We start from the raw sequence: 13,831 nt of genomic DNA on the forward strand, positions 1-13,831 counted from the left end.
ATATATATAATACTGTAATATAAAGAAGACATGAAAGCAAAGTAATGTTATAAACTAAATGCATTCTGGAATAAGACTACACTAGAGCCACAATGAATTACCAGATGTTTGCACCTGAATTATTTATTCTGCAACAGCTGTTGGTGTAGTCCGACCAGCGGTGTTAAATCAATGACTCAGATACAGATACCACTAGCAGCATTGCCACTAGAGATAGGATTTTTGTGCAATGGTAAACAAGTCTTGGAAAGCCAAGAACAAAACAAATGATTAATATAGTCTTCTGTCCGTTCACTTAGTAAATACCTTTGTGTTTCTAGAAAATCCATTCAAAAACTACAGTTTTTCTCTCTATAAAATGGAGTTAGGGAGGTTCAGATATTACAGGTTTTAGATGCAGGGTTTTCACCCACATGAAGATCTGGAGCAACATTTGAAAGTCATGTGAGAAATATCAAAGGTCTTCATTGCACAGGATATCAGGCTCCTAAGTTCAAGTGTACACCTTCCCCCTCCCATTACTGTGACAGCAAACCCCTCCTGCAGAAATGCCATTGTAAGCTATAGGGGCCAGCTCCACTCCCATTGACAGTTACTGGCTGGGAGGAGCAAAGGGGAGATAGGAGAGAAGAAATGAACTTCTCTCAGCTCACGATGGGCAGAGGGCCCCGCAGTACCACAAGGACAGTCACCCTCAGCACATTCTGGAGCTGTGCTGTCAGCCTGTCTTAGAGGTAAGTTATCCTGTGACAGCATCCACTTTGAGTCTAAGTCCCACTATTTAGTCCCTTTACCACCAGCCTTAGAGTCAATAAATTTTTAAAATATTTAGAAATCTATTTTTTATAGGTTTTATGTTCTCTTTGGGCCCCAGGTAGATTTCTGAAAATGGATTTAACACTTCCTGAAATGTTTATTATCTCACTAAAATGTTTGCATACTGTGGACCCAGCAATTTCACCACGAGAAATGTATCATAAAAAAAATAGTATTTCTTTTCCATATGTGCACTTTTTATTGACTTTTTTCATGCATGTTACAGAGTTTTTGTATTGCCAAACCATGTCTGAGTATTCAAAGAAATAAATGGTATACAATGGACAGCCTATTCACCCATCACACATATTTTAGTACAGTATGCCATTAAATAAGTTCCACAAACCCATCTAAGTTCATTCCTCAAAATCAACAAAATTTTGCTGGAAAAAATGCATACTTTTCAGGGAAAATATGTGGCTCAAAGTACAAGAGATTTGTTAAGATTTTTGGATTCCAAGTGAAGTCTTCAGTTTAACCAACAATCCCTTGTTTCTCAATCACCCAGTGTCTCCTTGGCTTGTGCAGCAACTCACCCAAACACCTCAAAACGCAGGCATCTTGCCTGCCACCTCAGATAACATCAACATTATTGCTCAGTCATGGTTGACAACTGCAAGCCTCCAGTGTGCTTGGGTCTGGGGTGATCCTATGCATTCCTACAGTACTTGCGAGAACAGTTGGAAACAGTTTGAGGCCTTGCCCTGCTGCATCCGGAGCAAGGTAATAGAAGTTCCAGAAAGTCCTTTGCTCCCTTCCAGGTCTTGGTGTGCTGGGCGCGGTGGATCTACACTGTCCCATGGTAACCACTTGACACATATGGTTAAACTTAAGTAAAATTTTCAACTCAGTTTTTGTTCACAGCTGTGAAGTCCGCCTCATTTTCTGCCACCCCTAGACCCTGTGAGAGGCTCACTGGGTCTGTGTATCTGGGAACTTGGAGGAGCACCCTTCTAATGCCTCCTCGCTCAGATGCCCAGTTGTGTGGGCGAGGCTCCCGTTCTCAAACTCGGAGACCTGTCCTTCCTCAGTCTCCTCCTGGGGTCTTGACATCTTCTCGGGCTGTGCCTCCTCCTGGGGCTCCAGGTGGGTGATAGACTTCTTTTCAGAGCTGGTTTCAGTGGTCTGCAAAGGTTTGGTGCTCAGGAGGCTCCCTCGCTCCTTGTTGGTAGTTGCAGGGGTCAGGGCCCGGGGCTTGGGCTGCATCCAGGAGTGGCTGAGGATCTCATCAATGTGCAGCCGTACGGTGACATCTGGCTGCAAGATGCGGTAGATGAGGTCCTTGCACTCCTTTGTCAGGTGTTTCGAGCGAGGGAAGTTGATACGGTGCTCCTTCTGGATGCGCAGCATCTTCTTGATGTTGGAGTCGTCGTAGGGCATGGAGCCACAGACCATGATGTAGAGGATCACGCCCAGGCTCCAGATGTCATAGACCTTGGGCTGGTAGGGGATGCCCTGCAGGACCTCAGGAGCTGCGTATGCCGCTGACCCACAGAAGGTCTTGCTCAGGGTCAGTCGGCCGCTGTCATCCCGCAGACAGCGTTTAGAGAAGCCGAAGTCAGACAGTTTGATGTTGAAGTCCTTGTCGAGGAGGAGGTTCTCGCATTTGAGGTCTCGGTGGACAATGTCCAGATCGTGGCAGTACTTGATAGCTGATGCCAGTTGGTGGAACTTCTTGCGAGCTTCATCTTCATGCAGGGCTCCCTGGTTTTTGATGAAGTCGAGTAGATCGCCCTGGACCCCGAGCTCCATGATAATATAGACCTTGCCCTCTGACGTCTCAAAGATCTCGTAGGTCTTGACAATGGAGCGGTGGTTTAACATGATCAGAATCTCAATTTCTCGGGGAAGAAATTTCTCTAAGAAATCTGCAGGGGCTTTCTTGCGGTCAATGATCTTGACTGCCACATTGAACTTCAGGCGCTCAGAGTACGCGGATTTGACTTTTGCGAAAGAGCCCTCTCCCAAATTTGTCCCCACAATGTAGCCTCGTCGCTTGAGAACAGTAGCATCATCCATGGTGCTAAGAACACCCAGCACCTCTAAGGCTGTCCTCTACACACCTGTTAGACATGGGCCAGTGGTGTCCTCATTTACATAGGACAGAGAGTCCTCTGAGCGGGCTGGGCCTGCTGTCCCTGCCTCCTGAAGGCCCAGGCTCTGGGGGTGGAATGTTCAGCATTGTCTCCTAGGTGACCAGTGGGTGAAGTCATAGAGGAAGGGTGCCCTGCCCTAGCTGGTTTGGCTCAGGGGATAGAGCATTGGCCTGCGGACTGAAGGGTCCTGGGTTCAATTCTTGTCAAGGGCACATGCCAGGGTTGTGGGTTTGATCCCCAGTAGGAGGCATGCAGGAGGCAGCTGATCAATGATTCTCTCTCATCATTGATGTTTCTATCTCTCTCTCTTCCTTTCCCTTCCGTCTAAAATCAATAAAAATATATTAAAAAATAAAATACAAAATAAAGGAAGGGTGTCCTGAGGGAACAAGGCTCTAGGTTGAGCCACTGGGACTCGGAATCCCAGAAGGCTGGCCAGTGAGCTGGAGCCTACTGAAGGCCTGCAGAGAGCGGCCTCGCACTTGGCTGGACCTAGGGTGGGGGAGAGGGGGCGCTGTGGGGACACATTGATCTGGCCATACCTCCAGTCCTAGAGCCAGGACTGCTTGTTGAGCAGTAGGGCTGGTTACTGCACTGGGAAATCCAGGGTGTTTGTAATAGTCCGAGTCCCAGCAGGAAACAAGAACACTCTGGTTGGGGCAGTCTGAGGGTCTCATAAGGGCATAAGTTACAAAGGTGGGAGCACAGTGTATAAACCTCAATGGTAGTCATACTCCTGGAAGAGACAGGGATGATCCCTGGCATCTGGGAAGGGTAGTGTAGAGAGGGCAACCTTGCGAGAGGCAGGACTGTAGGTGGAGGCACAGTGACTCCCACAGGCAAGGAGCTGGGGAGAAATGTCCCTGATCTTTTCTCCCTTCTTCAGTCCTGGAATCCTTCCCTGTGTCCACACAGGTGGCCCGTGGGCCCTGCAGCAGATGGAGGGTCAGGAGGGGCAGAGCCTCCAAGTCTGGGGTCACTGCCTTTAGGAAGTCATGGCTCTGCCCTCTCCTGGCTAGTTTGGCTGGACTCTTAACCTCCAATACTTCTCTGACGGTGACCCCGCTTGGAGGACAGCTGGCAGGAACTTCTGCTCTTGCTGTGTGTTCCTTTCTGGGGGTCTGCACACCCCGAAGCCTTGGCAGGGCTCCTGGCATATCTGGGGCTGGGGCAGAGCTGGACCTGGATCCCACATTGAGTACCAGCAGTTCCTGGAATGCTCTGAGGATGTGCCAGTGGAGGAGTCAGCATTGGAAAGGGACCAGTTTCTGCCAGCAGTGGGGCCCTCTGCTGTGACAGCCCCTTTGTCTAGGCAGCTCTGGCCTAGCCTTTGGTTTCACCTTGGCCATATCCGCCCAGAGGGAGTTGGTACCTCTCAGATGGCCCAGCTCAGCCAATGGTCTGTGTGCACCAGACAGCGCAGGTACTGCCCTCCTCGGTGCTCATTGGGATGCAGGGTGTTGCACTCGAGGTCCAAGGCAGACAAGCAGTGCCTTCCTGCTCAAATTCCCTGTCCAGGCAAACCCAACAGGAAACTGGCAGGTTGGGAGTGGACGGACACCAGGCACCCAGCCCACCAGATGGGGAGAGAGGCATGAAATCTAGAGGTGGGAGGGATTGCCCTGTGTCCTTGCCTTGGTGTGAGGGCTGTTGGGTGCAGTCTGGGGTGGGCAGGATGGAAAGAGTGGCTAGTGTGGTCCTGGCAGGGACCCACTATACCTTCTTCCTTCCAGGCTACTCAGATCTCTTCTGTCCGAGAGGAGTCAGGGTGGGAGCCCAGGTGTACTAGTAGTTTGTTACTGCCACTCTGGCCACTGGCACCTATAGCAGCCTCTGGCCATATGCGTACTGATTTTCACAACAGTTTTAAAAAATAAAGAAAAAGAAATGGTTGGCAGGTCCGTCAGGAGATCCTGTAACCCACTAGGAGTCTGATTCCTGCGTTAACACTTATCAAGACTCAACTTCCATAGAAATAGGCTCCCATATCAGTACAGTTTTACCTACCCACTTGCTTCACTCTTGCCAGTAGCAAGTCTACAACTCCTGCCATTAGGCAAAGGGATTTATTACAGAGAAACCCAGACTCTGCATCAAGTAGTCACACACCACTTTGACATATTTCTATTGAACCAAAGATACAAAACTAGGAAATTGCCAGGCTGTCTCATTAGATGGACAGAAACTTTTCAGTAATCCTGGGTATCTTCCTGAAGTCCCTTTTCAGGATTAATAAATGACTGGATAGTTTAAGCTGTAATTATCAAAAAGAGAAGTGCTATATCACCTGTCGTTCACCCCTGACTTTAAAGACACACCAGAGGGTTGATAACAGAGCTACCCTGGGACAATTGCTACATTTACAGAATATCCAGTAACTTAAAAGTTTTGGCACAGGTATATCTGGAATTGTCAGATACCATGCAAGATTCATGAAACCTAAGTGGGTTTTAAGTTGAGGTTCTGCTCATGTTTCTTTGAGTTTATAAGAACAGATCAGTGAGTCCCTTGGCCTGAGCAGAAACCATCCTCTTGTCACTGCAGTTAACTTTACAGTTAGACCTGATTCCAGGAGGCTATAGCAGCACCTGAAGTAGAGCTCCCTGCATCTATTGCCCCTTACATCAAAGGCTATTTGGTTCCCCTCTAGGGATTGGCAATTTCACAATTCTAATGCATATTTCAGGTCACTTACTTAACCAAGCCATATGCTCTGTCAAAGAACTTCTTCCAAGTTAAAGTAAAAAAAAAAAAAAAGGAAAAAGGCATTAATGTGGAACATAGAGAAAACACAGCTCAAATAAAAAAATTACTAAAAGAAACAGGATTATTCCCTCCCATGCCCCCTTCCCACTTGGTGGACCCAAGTTTCATTGAATTTGTGGTTACCTCAGAATACAAATCAAAGTTTAAATTAGAAATCACAGCCCTACACAGAGTGTCTGAACACATCTGTTCTTTTGAAAGCAGCACCTTCCAGGAAGTCTAACAGCCACAGTCCGCTACAGAGAGCATTCCTGGTGGGTGGGGCACAGGACAGGTTAATTAAGGTCACTTAAATATTCACCTTTTTGCCCAACTGGTGTGACTCAGTGGTTGAGTGTTGACCTATGAACCAGCAGGTCATGGTCGGGGCACATGCCCTGGTTGCAAGCTTGTTCCCCAATACAGGGCGTGCAGGAGGCAGCCAATCAATGATTTTCATCATTAAAGTTTCTATCTCTCTCTCTCTCCCTCTCCCTTCCTCACCAGTTTGACTCAGTGATTATAGTGTTGACCCTCAGACTCAAGGGTCTCAGGTTTGATTCCGGTGTCAAGGGCACATACTTCAGTTGCAGCCTCGACCCCTGACCCCAATTGGGGCACATGCAGGAGGCAATCAATGTGTGTCTCTCACATTGATGTTTCTCTCTGTCTCTTCCCTTTCCTTCCACTCTCTCTAAAAAAAATCAATGGAAAAAATAGCCTCAGATGAGGATTAACAACAACAAAAAAATCATCTTTTATAGCAAATCAAAACTCAGACAGATGATTCTCTGCAGGATTTCTGATAGGTATCCAGCAGAGCTGGTTGCAAGTTTTGCATCGCCACTTAACAGCTGTAACCTTCTAATCCAGAAGTTGTCATCCACATGAGTCCACATGAGTGCAGCAAATTTGAGATACTCAACCTTACAAAGGCTCAGTACCTGAACATAAAAAGATTTTGAAATAACCACTGGCTGCCGTGTGTGTGTGTGTGTGTGTGTGTGTGTGTGTGTGTGTGCGCGCGCGCGCGCGCATGTTTTTTTTTTGTTTGTTTTTTTTTTACAATCTCCCTAAATTCAATATACATGAAGAGCAGTTGTGACACTTGAAACTTCCATAGTGCAATAGGGCCAGTCACTTATATAGAGGGGTCTGCATTGGTTGCTGTCAGTCCAGCAGAAATCAGATGATAATGGCTGTTCGTGGTGATTAGTGTGGTCTAGTTACCTTAGAAGGGTTAGCAAAGACCATTCCTTAATTGTACCGTATGTTTGTTTTTTGTTTGTTTATTTTTTTATTTTTAAGCATAGTATGCTGGTTGTCCAGCTGAAGTTTAAGGGCCTGGTTTTTTGAAACCTCATCTCTGCCTCTAGTTTTGTGTCTTACTAATGACTTCAAAGCTCTTCTTCATTTCTCTATCCTTTTGGCTTTTTACCTTCTTGGCAATGGACTGCAGGGATGGGAATGGTGTATCACTGTATGTTTTCTGGTGGCCCTTGTGATGTTTTCCTTGTGGTTAACCTGGCTCCAGGAGGCCTATAGACACCATTAGTCATTGCCAGTTCTGAGGTTTCTGTAACAATTACTGGAGCAGGGGGTGCTTGTATCAGAGCTGTTTTATTCCAGGGACCTGAAGATTTTTCTACACCACCACCTTCACCTTTTTTCCAATTATCACCTGGATCTTCTCTTTTTTCACTGTCATCTTCTTCCTCTTCACTTATTTGCATCACCTGAACTGTGAGGCTTTTGTAGTCAACCTTTTAAAAAAAAATCTATTTTTATTGATTTCAGAGAGGAAGGGAGAGAGAGAGAGAGAGAGAGAGAGAGAGAGAAACATCAGTGATGAGAGAATCATTGATGAGCTGCCTCCTGCATGCCCCACAACCCAGACATATGCCCTGACCAGAAGTCGAACTGTGACCTCCTGGTTCATAGGTCAACATTCAACCACTGATCCACACCAGCCAGACTAGTCAACCTCTTGTTTTGCTCAAATTCTTTCCATTCATCTTCATCCTTCCTCATGGTGGCAGCCCCAGGCCCCCCCCCCCCCCCCCGCGCTCTCTGTCCGGTTGCTTCGCTCCTTCTTCTTGCTTTCCCTCTAATCAAAGGAATTGTCTAGGCTCTGCTCCTGCGTTTAGGCCATGGCCTTGGCCTTCTCCACTGGATGGGTGGGGCTGGTGGTAGGTGCGGCCCGTGGGACTCCAATAATGGTAATAATTTGAATGAGGCCATAGCTACACATATGCTCATCAAGCCTGCTTTATGATTGTAAAAATGAAAAATCATGTAATTGTGCAACAATAAAGGATTGGTTGAATGAAATCATAGCTACTGTGGATTATTAGGAGTTAAAAATCAGGTTGTTAAGCTATTTAATCAGCCATGGGAAAGGATTACAAATATTAGGTACCTTCTGATCTCATTTGTATGTTTTTACAAATGTGTATATGTGTAGCCAAAATATATCACTAGGAGGTGATACACTGGCTTATTAACAAGGGTTTATGTGGGCTGTATACTTGTAGAATATTTCCATTTTAAAATTTCAATTTATCTTTAGTTTCCAGAATTTCTACATAGAACATGTTTATTTTTTAAGTAGATTTTTATTTCTGAGAGGAAGGGAGAGAGAGAGAGAGATAGAAATATCAATGATGAGAGAGAATCATGATCAGCTGCCTCCTGCACACCCCCCACTGGGGATGGAGCCTGCAACCTGGGCCTGTGCCCTTGACCAGAATCAAACCTGGGACCCTTCAGTCTGCAGGCTGACGCTCTATCCACTGAGCCAAACAAGCTAGGGCTGGAACATGTTTCTTTTATAATGAAAAAAGATGGTAGTTTTAAAATGCTTTCTGGCCCTAACCGGTTTGGCTCAGTGGATAGAGCTTCAGCCTGCGGACTCAAGGGTCCCAGGTTCGATTCCGGTCAAGGGCATGTACCTTGGTTGCGGGCACATCCCCAGTAGGGGATGTGCAAGAGGCAGCTGATCGATGTTTCTCTCTCATCGATGTTTCTAACTCTCTATCCTTCTCCCTTCCTCTCTGTAAAAAATCAATAAAATATATTTTAAAAAAAATAAAATGCTTTCTGGAAGAATTTCCTTTTAGCTATTTGGTAAAGTCCACGATTGCCTCTACCCTGTATTTGCGCAATTCCAATTTTAGTTTAGCAGAGGTTGGCAAGTTTCTTAAGATTGGCAGGATTTATGACAGTTCAGCCAGTTCTGCAGAACCGTTGACTAGGCCCGGAGGATTATCCCCTCTTCCACCCCGTGTACAAAGAGTTTTATTGAGCTGTTAAGACCATGTAGTCATTGAACAGGACTGGACATGAAGCAATACAGGCCCCAGGAACTGGGGTGACCTGCGAGAGCTCCCTCCTGGGACTTCCACTTGCACGGGCCTGGGGATCGGCCAGTGTGTTTGCTGGTGTTTGTACTTTAAAGGTTCTCAGGTCAAAGGTTGTGGCTGCAATGTGTTCAGGGAACATGCTCAGGCCTCTCCACCAGGGGTCCCTTATAACAAGTGATGTCCAGAAGCCTCTGGATAGAGACCTCAGGGCCTTGTTGCGGAGCGGGGAGGGTGTTCTGGGGAGTGTCACTGCTGCCCGCTCAGGCATAGCCAGGCATTTCCATGCAATCACCCCAAAGTACCAGTCTCAGAGTCACTAAAGCCTGGCTGTGATGTGAGTGATATGGAGGCCACAGAAACTGCAGTCAGGGGCGCCCTACAAAATCAAAGAGCTATATTTTCCAAAAACAGTTTTCACAGCACTTAAAAAAATTTACAAAAAAAGGTACAAAAATCATCCCTGGCCAGTGTGGCTGTGGTTGAGCATCGACCTATGCACCAAGAGGTCCCCAGTTTGATTCCTGGTCAGGGCACATGCCCAGGTTGTAGGCTCAGTCCCTAGTAGGGAATATAGCTGATCAATGATTCTCTCAGGATTTCATCAGTGTTTCTATCTCTCTCTTCCTCTCCCTTCTTCTCTCTCTAAAAATCAATAAAAACATTTTTTTTAAAAAAAAAGGAAATCCAAGGGTGGTGCCTGGTCATACTGTTAAACAAATAAACAATAAAAGGTATAAAAATCATATTTATTAGGACACATGTTAAATAAGGGCATCGTTTCCTGTTAATGTATGTATGTACAGGGCGGTTACAGTGGCCCCCGTTCCTCCGCTACCCACAGTGTCACCTATACATGCACAGGTACAAGCACATACATGCGCCATCCACAGATACGCTGGCACCAGGACCTGTACTCACAGCTTGAGGACTTTGCCCCTGACCGTGGGCCACCGTCCTCCATGGAGATGTCGCTCAGCTCACTGGGGTCACTGCCCCATGCCTCCTGTTCTCCTGCCTCTATCCACCCTCCATCTATACCTCAGGTCTAAAATGTCCTCATCTGAACCCAAGTTCCTGCTGTCGCGTGAGCCGAGTGCTGCCAGTGCCTTCCTCTTGGGCCAGTGCCCACACTTCTTCTTCATGAGCAAGTGTGAGCTTCCAAACATGGGCCACTCTGCAGTCCCAGAAGGCGAGCCCCCCAGGAGGCATTATGCGCACAGTGGAGAGCAGCGGGGAGAAGCCTGCAAAGGGCGGGCCTTTCTTGGGGCCAGTGGTGAGGCCGGTCCCCTTCTCCCTCTCACTCTCCAGTTCCCCTTTCCACGCCATATCCCTGCCTTCCAAGCTCAGCGCCCACGTGCTCTGTAGCCAACTCTGGTGGGTGAAGTCGCCCCGTGGGAGAGCGAGGTGGACCTGGGGTCCCCCTCCCTGTCCCCTTCCGGCCTGCAGCTCCCAGAGGTCATGGGCAAGGCCCCAACTGTGGGCCACCGTGGGCTCTGGTCTTTGTGAGGATAACGTTTTCTCATACCTGCAGGTGACCCTCTGGCAGACAAAGGGTCCCACTGGTGCTTCTGGGTGGCGCCAGCTGGCCTCTGGACAGAGCAGTGGGGAGGCAGGCCGGCTCTGTGCGGGGCCACCCCTCAGTCTGTAGCTGGCTGAGGGGTCCCCCTGCCCCTCCGGCCCTGTGTGACCAGGGCTGGGGCCACCACCTTCCGGCACAGTGGCTCTGGCCTGGGCACACTCCCCAGCTGAGCATGGTGGGAACCCCCTCCTTGAATTTCTGAACCGCACAGGCACTCCTTGTCCTTTTTGGCCAAAACCTTCCAGATCTCCAGCTCGATGCTGTTGTCACTGTCCACGGAACTGATGTCAGACTGAGAGCTGGGGCTGGCGGCTGATTGGTGAAGGTTGTGGGCCTCCGCCTTGCTGGAGAACAGATGCCCTTCCCAGGCTCTTTAACCTGATGGGAAGGCCAGGGACGTGCTCAAGGGCCAGGCCCAGCCCTGCACAGCTTTGTTCTCTCTGTGGGGCTGTGCAAGCTGCTGGAAGGTTTCCTCAGTGGGTCCTCCCCGCTGTCCCTTTTGGACTTTGACAGGCGGCTTTTCAACAAGGGCGGGCTTCTGTCCTTCCAGCCTCTCTGGAGGCCACCCGCTGACCCAGGGCCCGTGTCTCCGTGCACCTTCCTGCACACAGCTCTGGAGTCCTGACACCTACAAGGCTTCTTGAGCTTCCACTTGGATCGTAACAAGTCCTTCATGGCGGTGTCCAGGTCCTCGCCGATGTCCAGTGAGCTACTCCTGTCCTAGGAGCTCTCCTTCTCGTCCACACTCCTCGCCTCCACAGCCTTCCCGTGGCCCAGTGACACGCTGCCCCTCGTGTCCAGGGCCACATGCTCATCACCTAGCCCGACAGTCCTGCAGGGGAGAGGCTACCTCCTGGCCTGCCCTCCCTTCCAGGCGCCTCGCTGGCTTTTCCTTGGCCGGGCTGTTCTTTTCTCTGGCCGAGGGCAGCATCTGGGGCACCCTCCTTTGCCACCTCTCTTGTTTTCTTGGGTATGGACGGCCACAGGGGTGTTGCCGCCTCCTCTGCATTGCCCTTTGCAGCTCAGTGACAGGTCCAGTGTTTTAGAGACAGGGGCCTTGGGGCCACCAGCCTGCCCGTTGGGGCCAGGCAAGGCCAGTGGGCTGTGTGAGGACTGTGGGCAGGTGTCCCTCCTGGCCTGTGCTTTTAGTGCCCAAAACGTCCGGATCTCCTGCTCTAGGCTATCGTCACTGTCCACGGAGCTGCTGTCACCTTCTGAGCAGGAAGGCACATTTGGGGACAAGGTAGCGGGCTGGCAGACAGAGGTCTGTCACCACCCTCCCCGGGGGTCGCAGGATCATTTTGGAAATGTCCAGGATCCCTTCAGTGCACATCAGCTCCGCAGACATGTCTGCCCGACACAAGGGCCAGTCCACAAACTTGCTCTTGGCTGCTGTTCCTGGGGCTACAAGGGCTTTGGCTTCTTTCGGAGGCTTAGAGGCTGGTCAGGCTCAAGGCCACCCAGGCCATGGTCCACAGCCTTCGAGGCCAATGGCTTCCACTTGCCTGGCATTTTCCTGGGGGTTTGGGGCAAGGCAATTTTTGTGGCATGGCTCGTGCCATGGATAGGAAGGCCAGGCTGCTCCTCCTTGGGCAGGGTTTTCTGCTGTGGGTCCCTGCTCACCTCCTTCCTCTTCTCCAGCCAGTACAGTTGGATGACCTCCTCCAAGCGGTCGTCACTGCCTGAGCCCCCAACTCTTGTGGCCTTGTAGATTTTTGTGAGTGAAGAACTTAACAAAGAAAGAAGCTGCAAGCTGTAGTGATGAGTGCAAAGGCCACTGAGCAGCTGCCCCATTACCCCTACCATCCGTATTTGCCATTGGACAGTCTACTTTGGTTTGGCCTGGTTGTTTAATTAACAACCTTTGTCTGAGTACTAGAGTGATACAGATTCTGTCTCTTTATTTAGTAGCACTTGGTGGCCCCCAACGGTAGTTAACTATTGACTATGAAGATAGTAGTCACCCCTTAACTCAGCTGAGTACCCAGCTAACTCATTCTTAAAGCACACCTGGAAGATGGAAGTTTCTAAAAGTTGCTTTACTAATGAAGACAGCAAGGCACCAAGAGGTTAAAAGATTGGCATATTTACCAAATTCTAGTATAGTGCTTGTATGGGTCAGGCACTATTCTAAGTGCTTGGCAAATTTTAAGCCATATATGCTTCATAACAACCCTATAACATGAATATTGCCATTATGATCCTTTTGAAAATGAGGAAAACCAGGCACAGAGTGGTTAGGCAACTTGACCAAGGTCACACAGCTAAGAATTGAACCTGGATTTGAGACCAGGGGGACCGGTTCTAGAGTCCATGTGCTATGCTGCCTCTCCCAAAGCCTGTTCTTAGGTTTCCAAAGGCTGCTTCTGTTTGGGGACCAGCCACAGAAAATGACTGACAGCAACTTTATGCAGGAGTAATCAGCCATGATCTGCATGATGGGAGAACAAGGGCAGACTTAGAAGGATGTGTGATGTGAAGCAATCATTGATCCGATGAAAGCCAGCCCAGAGTGATACAACCCACAGAAAGAAGGAAATCTTTGCCCTCGCTCTTGTTGGGGCATGCAGAAGAGGTCAAAGGCAGCACTAATCCTGAAATACAGATCTGGTGGCTCAGCTGACATTCTCTCGGCTTAAGCTCACCCATATTTCAAGAGCAAAGAGTTGGGAATCCATTTTCCCACACTTCTACATTGGCAAATAGAAAGAGACGCTCATATCCACCATTATTCTCACACTTTACCATGGATTCAGGAGACCTGTGTTTCCATGAAAACACTATGGCACCTCTTTCAGTGAACTTCCCTTGGGGTTCTGTCATGAGTCAGTATATCTTGTCTTCCATGTTTACAAAATACATCGCTAATGTTAAAATCCTTTTTTGATATCTCATTGTTCCTAGGACAAAGATCTAAGTCCTCAATGTGGTCTTAAAGGACCAAGATGATCCACCGCCAACCCTGATTCCATTTCTCAAAAGCGGCTTTGATCTGGGACTGTACTGGGCCTGCCCTCCTCCTGTCCTCCACCCCCACTCCCACCCTGGTTAGTCAGTGCAGCTCAGTGGTCAGATCGGATCTGAAAGGTTTTTTCTTCAGCCTTTCCTGACTGCTCCCAGCTTTCCACAACCCTCTTTACAATGGAAATGTATTCATTATATGTGTAATTATATGTGTAATTTATCCATTCAAAACCTGCTGGAGCTCCTGGTGCTGGAGACTCGAGAAGTCC

At 48.6% G+C, this 13,831-nt stretch overlaps 2 protein-coding genes and 1 pseudogene across 2 annotated transcripts; all 3 read right to left on the reverse strand.

Annotated features, from left to right (window-relative positions):
* Positions 1 to 1,728: 1,728 nt before the first annotated feature.
* On the reverse strand, positions 1,729 to 2,841 carry LOC102254596 (testis-specific serine/threonine-protein kinase 1). Its single transcript, XM_005870978.2, has one exon. It carries the CDS (start codon positions 2,833 to 2,835, stop codon positions 1,729 to 1,731), a length of 1,107 nt encoding a protein of 368 aa, XP_005871040.1. The 5' UTR covers positions 2,836 to 2,841.
* Positions 2,842 to 7,006: 4,165 nt separating this feature from the next.
* LOC102254893 lies at positions 7,007 to 7,390 on the reverse strand (annotated as a pseudogene).
* Positions 7,391 to 9,780: 2,390 nt separating this feature from the next.
* On the reverse strand, positions 9,781 to 12,392 carry PPP1R26 (protein phosphatase 1, regulatory subunit 26). The gene is given in 8 exon segments (XM_014543434.1): positions 9,781 to 10,229; positions 10,698 to 10,942; positions 11,014 to 11,390; positions 11,423 to 11,584; positions 11,586 to 11,842; positions 11,845 to 11,889; positions 11,892 to 12,041; positions 12,044 to 12,392. Coding segments are annotated over 8 exon segments (1,809 nt in total). The 3' UTR covers positions 9,781 to 10,005.
* Between the last annotated feature and the right edge of the window lie 1,439 nt (positions 12,393 to 13,831).

This window comes from Myotis brandtii, unplaced genomic scaffold (assembly GCF_000412655.1).
Source record: "Myotis brandtii unplaced genomic scaffold, ASM41265v1 scaffold326, whole genome shotgun sequence".
NCBI lineage: Eukaryota > Metazoa > Chordata > Mammalia > Chiroptera > Vespertilionidae > Myotis > Myotis brandtii.